General features: G+C 38.0%; 1 protein-coding gene across 1 annotated transcript; it reads right to left on the bottom strand.

The window, feature by feature from the left end:
- Positions 1 to 467: 467 nt before the first annotated feature.
- On the bottom strand, positions 468 to 8,194 carry LOC125039952 (28S ribosomal protein S5, mitochondrial-like). Its single transcript, XM_047634348.1, has 9 exons — positions 8,081 to 8,194; positions 5,695 to 5,850; positions 5,445 to 5,570; positions 4,979 to 5,206; positions 4,446 to 4,676; positions 4,068 to 4,267; positions 3,644 to 3,799; positions 2,961 to 3,077; positions 468 to 691 (listed from the first exon to the last, which is right to left on the bottom strand). The coding sequence occupies exons 1-9, from the start codon at positions 8,157 to 8,159 to the stop codon at positions 584 to 586; spliced, it is 1,401 nt and encodes a 466-aa protein (XP_047490304.1). The 5' UTR covers positions 8,160 to 8,194; the 3' UTR covers positions 468 to 583.
- Positions 8,195 to 8,468: the final 274 nt, after the last annotated feature.

Raw genomic sequence — 8,468 nt, 5'->3', positions numbered from 1 at the left:
TAGAGGAACAAACGTTTTATGAAGTCTCCTTGGAAAAAGTGGGTTTCTACAGAAGTTCTAGACAAGGTTTCTCGTAGTTACTCATGGGGAACTGCAAGAAATTCGGGGGAAAATCTTGAGTCAGGCTTTTTAAGAAACCTTCAACTGTTCACAGAGAACTTTTAGAAATTCAGGGGAAGCTGTTCTATTCTCACAATTTAAAAGATAGATCATATTTCACAAGTGTATTTAACAGATGGAAATTACTTCAAGAATGCATATGTAGCTATCTGCTATTTTTATAATTTGTTTTATGCAGGGTGTTATTCTGTGTATAATAGATTCTTCAAATGACTCTTTCAAGATTGTTAGAAAGTATAAAGAAGACAGAATCTCCATAAAGAAAAAATGCTGAATACTGACACAGAAACTTTCACGAGACAAATTACCACAATCATCAAGGAAGGACAATATCAACACACGGCAAATAACTATATTTCCTCATTTATTTAATCTCTACAGATCATATAAGACACAAAATCAATAAAATGTACAATCGTATAAACAATTTCTCCAACGCGAGGACCACACCCTCTTGGTTTATTTACATGGCTTCCTCGGCATTCCTCTTCGGCCCTGGCTTGCATTCCGGGTGTTTCTCGGTGTAGAAGCTCCGCAGTTCCCCGTATTCCACCCTCATGTCTACCATCACCTATGCAAAATAGAGGAGGGGGGGAGGTTAGTATTTCAAGACTTACTGCATCTTTTTGTTGTTGTTGTTGTTGCTATTGTTGTTGTTGTTGTTGCTATTATTGTTGTTGTTGTTGCTTTTATTGTTGTTGTTGTTGCTGTTGTTGTTGTTGTTATTATTGTTGTTGTTGTTGTTGTTTTGTTGTTGTTTTGTTGGAATGGGCCTCTTTAAATTTGTCCTCTTTAGTGTCACATTCAAAATATTAGCATTATTACCATCAACTTGAGTGGTGAGGGAGGTGGTAGTAGTGGTGGTTGAGGAAGAGGAAGAGGAAGAGGAAGAGGAAGTGGAGGAAGAGGAAGTGGAGGAAGAGGAAGTGGAGGAAGAGGAAGTGGAGGAAGATGAAGAGGTGGAGGAAGAGGAAGAGGAAGTGGAGGAAGAGGAAGTGGAGGAAGAGGAAGTGGAGGAAGAGGAGGAGGAAGTAGAGGAGAAGGAGGAGGAAGTAGAGGAGAAGGAGGAGGAAGTAGAGGAGAAGGAGGAGGAAGTAGAGGAGAAGGAGGAGGAAGTAGAGGAGAAAGAGGAGGAAGTAGAGGAGAAAGAGGAGGAAGTAGAGGAGAAGGAGGAGGACGTAGAGGAGAAGGAGGAGGAAGTAGAGGAGAAGGAGGAGGAAGTAGAGGAGAAGGAGGAGGAGGAGGTGGAGGAGAAAGTGAAGGAGGAGGAGGAGGAGGAGGAGGAGGAGGAGGAGGAGGAGGAGGAGGAGGAGGAGGAGGAGGAGGAGGAGGAGGAAGAGGAGGAAGAGGAAGTGGAGGAAGAGGAAGAGGAAGTGGAGGAAGAGGAAGAGGAAGTGGAGGAAGAGGAAGAAGTGGAGGAAGAGGAGGAGAAAGTGGAGAAGGAGGAGGAAGTCGAGGAGAAGGAGGAGGAAGTAGAGGAGATGGAGGAGGAAGTAGAGGAGAAGGAGGAGGAAGTAGAGGAGAAGGAGGAGGAAGTAGAGGAGAAGGAGGAGGAAGTAGAGGAGAAGGAGGAGGAAGTAGAGGAGAAGGAGGAGGAAGTAGAGGAGAAGGAGGAGGAAGTAGAGGAGAAGGAGGAGGAAGTAGAGGAGAAGGAGGAGGAGGAGGTGGAGAAGAAAGTGAAGGAGGAGGTGGAGGAGAAAGTGAAGGAGGAGGAGGAGGAGGAGGAGGAGGAGGAGGAGGAGGAGGAGGAGGAGGAGGAGGAGGAAGAGGAAGAGGAAGTGGAGGAAGAGGAAGAGGAAGTGGAGGAAGAGGAGGAGAAAGTGGAGAAGGAGGAGGAAGTCGAGGAGAAGGAGAAGGAGAAGGAGAAGGAGAAGGAGGAAGAGGAGGAGGAGGAGGAAAAGGAAGAGGAAGAGGAAGAAGAAGAAGAGGAGGTGGAGGAAGAGGTGGAGGAAGAGGAAGAGGTGGAGGAGGAGAAAGAAAAGGGAGAGGAGGAGGTGAAGGAGGAGAGAGAACAGGAGTGGAGAAAGAAGAGGAAGAGGAAGAGGAAAAGAAAAGAAAAGAAAAGAAAAGAAAAGAAAAGAAAAAGAAGGAGGAAGATGCAGAGGAGGTGACACAGATAAGAAAAAGAAAAGAAACAATAAATATTTACATAACAAAAACAACAAAAATAATTATAATTATTATAATAGTGACAGTAATAACATTATTAATAAAAATAATGACAATAATAACCACAATAACAATAAGAATAAAAATATCATTATAACACTAATAATAATAATAATACAATACTGATAATAGTAATATTGATATAATGAAGGTGATAATAATAACAAATGATAATAGTAATAATAAAATACCAATACCAACAGTAACAGTAATAGTACTACTAGTATTAGTACTACTACTATTACTACTACTACTACTACTACTACTACTATTATTACTACTAATAATAATAATAACAATAATAATATTAAAGACAACAATGTTATTAGCATCAACTAAACTAATGATAATAATAAAACAATAATCTACAACAATAATGATAATAGTAATATTGATATAATGATGGTGATAATAACAAAAAATTATAACAATAATAACAAAATAGCAACAGCTGCAATACCACCACCCACAACAACAATAATAATAACAATATTAATACCCTCAATAAAATCAATATTAACAATAACAGTCATAAATAACAATATTAACAACCAAAAAATAATAATCATAATAATAATAATAATAATAATAATAATAATAATAATAATAAAAATAAAAACACTACTAATAAAAAAGTGCGTAAACGTCAAAACTTGGAAAATCCCACACACCTTATCATGGTTGCGGCGCTTCAGGTACTTCTTCAGGAAGGTGTTGTAGCTTGGCAAACTCTGATAACCAGGGGGGTACTTCTTTCTCTGCAGTTCCACCTTGCCGTCCATTGTGTACTGTAAACAGCCAAATTTTCTCATGATTATTATTAATGATATTATTATTATTATTATTATTATTATCATTATTATTCTCATTATTATTATGATCATTATTCTCATTATCATTATCATTATCATTATTATTATTATTATCATTAATTATTATTCTCATTTTTAGTTATATCAAACTGCCAGCATCACAAGATATTTCAAAAGGAAACCTGAATAACACTAATAATAATAATAAAACAATACTATCTAGATAGTAGGAAAAGTCAGGTGAGGCAGGAAAATAAAAATGGAGAAAAATAAAGTGTTTTGCAAAAATGCTATTAGGAGATGGGAGAGGGAGTGGCAGAGTGAGAGGGAGAAGAAAAGGAGGAAGAGGAAACAGAAAAAGAGAGAGGGGGGAGGGAGGGAGGGAGGGAGGGAGGAGGAGAAGAAAAGGGAGGGAGGGAGGGAGAGGGAGAGAGGGAGAGAGGGAGAGGGTGAGGGAGGAGCAAACATTTACAAAGACATACAGACAAATAAACAGACTCAGTGGGAACAACAGTATTCTTCCCAATCCCCACAGCACTAACCAGGCCGAAGTCAAGCTCCTCGTCCTTGGGAATTTCTTCCAGGTTGCGCACCTTGCCGCCCTGGGGGGAAGCCACAACCCGGGGGAATTCCAAGTTCTCTTTACGAAATTCCACAAGATGCAGCTGCTTGGCCTCACTGAGATCCTGGTGAGTTTTCTGGAATGACAAAAAATGTAAAAAAAAAAAATTATATGTGTTGAATAAAACTTTACTAACAACAAGGAAGTTTATCCTTGAGAACTTTTTATCTTGACAATTTTTCTTCAAAAGACCTAAAAATCATGAGCTATGGGATGGTTATGACCCTTAAGTACTCTGTAATCCAACCTTTCTCTCACAAAGATGGTCAAGCACTCAGTCATGCAAACTGTCTCTCATAAACATATTCAAGCACCTGCCCTTCACAGCAACCCTATGACTGTACCTGATTGATGAGTCCGAGAAAGAAGGCCTTTGTGAGGTTCTGGATGTTGGTGGAGCCTTCCACCTTGACGTAGATGTCCTTGATGCCAATCACCTCACAGATGGTACGGATGGCACGGTGGCAGACCAGACCATAGCCCTCAGGTTTCTTCTTGACAAAGAGCTTTGTGTATCCAAACTGGCTAAAGAAGTCATGGAAAACTGGAAAGGTGAAAAGCCAGGAGATAAGTACACTCCTTCAGAGAATAATAATAATAAATCAACCTAACCCTGTGATAAAAGATAACTAGTCCAATTATCACCCTGTATATTAAAAAAATAGGAAATAACAGAAAAAAAATGAAAGAAAATTAATTTAAACAAAAATTGCAGCACCAACCTGTATGGTCGTTGTATCGTTCAACGTAGATCAGTTTCTGTCCTGCCCGGTTCTTTGCCTTCCTCATAGTGTCCGGCATGGTGTTGGCTTTGGCTAGAGCAAATCCTCCCAGGCCATTCCCATTGCCAGTGACAACAAACATACTCATGCGTCTTTTCCTCCCAAAGATGCCGCTCATGTGGGTCACTGTCTTAAGTTCTAGTACCTTGGTATCAAACCCTTCAAAGTTGTCTGCAAATAAAGTGTATACCCTTGTTAACAGAAGTTTCAAAGGCTTAAAAATCTTTTACAAAATCCTTTCTGCACTACAACTAAACACTCAGTTTATGCTATTTACCTGAGGAATTATGATTATATTTAGAATGTAAATTATAACAATGCACAAAGGAGGAGGGACAATTTACTAACAGAAGCTAAACAAAATATATCAAACAAAGAACAAAAAAGAAAAAGCTTAAACTTAAAAGCAAAGGAATGTCTAATAGGTTTGTCTGCTGGTCGGATTCTTTTTGCAAAGGAGATATTCATGTTACCTTCCCCAATAGGGTTGGGGGGGCCAATGCTCCTCCCTGGCATCTTGTTGCCGGACCAGCCTCTCTCCAGGGGATCAAGGCGCAGAGGACGGAACACACCCATGGTGTCTCTCATTTTGATAAGCTTTGCCTCTCTCTCAGTATCTTTTGGGAGCTTCTGCTGCTGTATCAACTCCTTCCCTCGCAGAATGGGGGCATTTAGTCCAGGCCAAACAATGTTCTCACGTCCTGATTTAAAGAAGATTGTGAGTTTCACCATAGCATGTGATTTAGGCACTAGTAGCATATCTATAAATAGCTTCCTTTATAGCTTCACTAATGCACAAAGATGTAAATTAAAATACATAATTTACCAATAAATTCCAAATAAGTACATCACTGACAATATAAATATATTCAAATTTTCCACCATCTTCATAACTAAAAAGAAAACAAAATGGTGAGAGAGAAAAATGTAGAGCCTTACCAACACCAATCATCTGTCCTCGGTTGAGATTTTTTGCCATTTTCTTGCCAACACCTTTGCCACGTCCACGCTTCTTGCCGGCATTGCTCACACTCGTCACACCCTTCCAGAGCTGATCAGCAGGCACTGAAACAATTTGACTGCATAAAACAACAATAAAACACAAAATGGTGAGAAAGACACCAATCCTGAAATCAATGGAAAGTTTTAAAAGGGTAAGGATCTGAATGTCTAACAGCTGAACTCTTACATTTGTTGAAGAAGCTTGTTGACCTGACTGGCTGCACCTGAGGGAGCTGTGGTTGATTCAGCCTCTGCTTAACGTTGTTTATTTTTGTTGTGAGAGGAACTGCTGCAATGCTTGGTCTGGTGAAGGGGACTGCTGTTGCATACTGTCTCACAATACCTGAAGAAGATCAGATCTCAATAAGTACCAAAACCATATTAATACCTGTAATAAAACCAAGCAGTAAATATATCTGAGTATAGTGTGTACTTGAGTTGATAATGGTAGTGTTATGTTAACTACTATTATGATTTTCATAAGCACTTGTCTAATAATTCATTCAACAAAAACAAACAAACTTTAAAGTATCTCCATCACAAAGGTTTGCCATGTGAAATAATACTTGCTACTCGAACCACAAACATTTTCAAATAATTTCCTATTTCATGAATAGGTAAAACCATGATTTGCATTATTTCTGTATACACACAAATCTTTTAAAAAGTGATTTTCATTGCCTTTCCTGCTTACAACCTATTAAGCACCCAAAAAAATGGAAATATGAAAATTTCAGAACAGGTCATAGGTTTTTATAAAAAAAAAAAAAAAAAGATAATCAGATAGATGTAAATATGTATGTCCATCAAAGACCACAGCATATTTAAATGGATTTGGATAGAATACAGCCAATACTGTTACTAGAAAAAGTCACTGTATCTATCTACCAAGAGTCATATGATACAAGGTAAACTTTGCTTGTAATGGAAAGAATAAGAAAGTTGTTCAACATGTAATACTTTAATATACACTTATATAGCCCTAATGACCACAATATGATGGGGAAAATCTAGTGGCAATCATAAAGAGAGGGAATAAACTATACTCAATGATACATGTAATAATCTGTACAGACAAGAAATGCCTTGAGAAAGAAATAAAATATGTTGCTACAGAGTGAGTCCACAGGGATAAGTAGGGAAATATGCCAATTGGTTAGGGGTCTGGAGGCAAAGCCCCTGGATTAGGAAGAAATTTACTTTGTATGGCAACATTTGATTCCCAGAAGTGCCCCCAAGGTTGTTGGCTGAAGTAATAGGGGCAAAAAATTATAACTGCCAAATTTTTGTTTTAGTTTCCATCCAACCTTACAATTATTATTTCTTGTTTCAATTATTCACAATGTAAGCGTGATCTGTTGCTGATTTCTAACATAAATAATATAAGTGAATGTACTGGTAACTGTTTATAAAATGACTACACCCCTCTGAGACTAAGTCCCTACAACTAAAGCCACTCCTTAGAATCCACAAACATCACTATATGAACTAAAAACCTTCCTATAGTGTATGGAATGGATGATTATTGGTTAATGGTTAAAATGCAAAATAAAAGTGGTAGGCATGATTAGACACTTTTTGGGAGTTTCAGAGGTGGAGTTCGATGAGGAGGTCTGAGAAACAAAGACTATTATGAGGGAAAGAAGAGGGGACAGATGTTTGAGGGGCAGAGGGAGAGGTTATGCAGAGGTTGGGGAGGAACGTTGAGCTTGGTGAGCAAAGAGGAAATTTTTTATTTACTGAAAATGTTCTGCTGCATCAACATCTCAGGTTATTAGCAGCATATTCAAAATACAGTTATAGCGTGAGGCTGGAGGGCAAAACTAAGGTGGCAGGTAGAGATGATTCTTTACAGTATGGAAGTATTCGAGTGGACTTAGGCTGTGGGCGGCACTTTCTGCAATCCATTTCTTTTATTTATGGCATATCCATTTGTGTCACCAGATTATTTATTGAACAAACAACTACAACTATTAATCCTCTACAAAAATATCATCTTCAATTTGCCCTACCTTAGTGTAAATACTGTAAAGATTAACCCAGGCAAAGTTTAGCTAGTACAACTGTCCGAATAAGATCACAGTCTCCCTAAAATAATTGAGTTGGGATTTTATCTGGTAACACTATAATGCTTTCAAATATAACACCATAAACTTTGTTATTAAAGAAACAATGTTAAAAAAGATCTAAGCAAATTTATTAGACTATATATTGACCAAACCTGTATATTATTTGTAATTTATCCTGCCATTCCCCTGATACCATGAATACCCTCCCCGGAGCCGACATTGTGGGTATGGCCAGGCTTCCGCAGCGTAACTTATATTTAAATATCTGTGAAGTGAGAGGAATCTACTATGACCATTGCTACCATCTACGTTATAACATCATAGGCGTCAACCTTACATTACGATGGAATTTAAAATCTAAATTAAAGACAATAACAAATACAGAAACATCAATACGTGAATCGCCGTACAGATTCGCCTTAACCACGAACCCTTATGGCAAAACACTAAAATATTTCCTTAACAAACTGACGCCAATAAACTCTCCCTCCAAATAAACCATACCGTGACTCAATGGGGGCTGAGAAACGGACAATAAATTAAAACTTTTCGCGAGTAAACCGAGCCGAGTGGAGCCGGCCATGGTTTGTGTTGATGGTCGCTTACGACAACAACATTCCGTCGCTTACAGTACCAAACTTACAGTACCTTACATACACTTATATTACTTACATTACTTACATTACTTACATTGATTACATTACTTACATTGCTTACATTACTTACATTGCTTACATTACTTACATTGCTTACATTACTTACATTGCTTACATTACTTACAAAGACTTACATTACTTACATATACTTATGTTATTTCCATATACTTACATTGCCTACTTACATATACTTACATTACCTACTTACATCACCTAACATTACTAACATTACTTTA

This window comes from Penaeus chinensis, chromosome 28, assembly GCF_019202785.1.
Source record: "Penaeus chinensis breed Huanghai No. 1 chromosome 28, ASM1920278v2, whole genome shotgun sequence".
Taxonomy (NCBI): Eukaryota; Metazoa; Arthropoda; class Malacostraca; order Decapoda; family Penaeidae; genus Penaeus; species Penaeus chinensis.
This window is presented reverse-complemented; position numbering and strand designations above follow the sequence as displayed.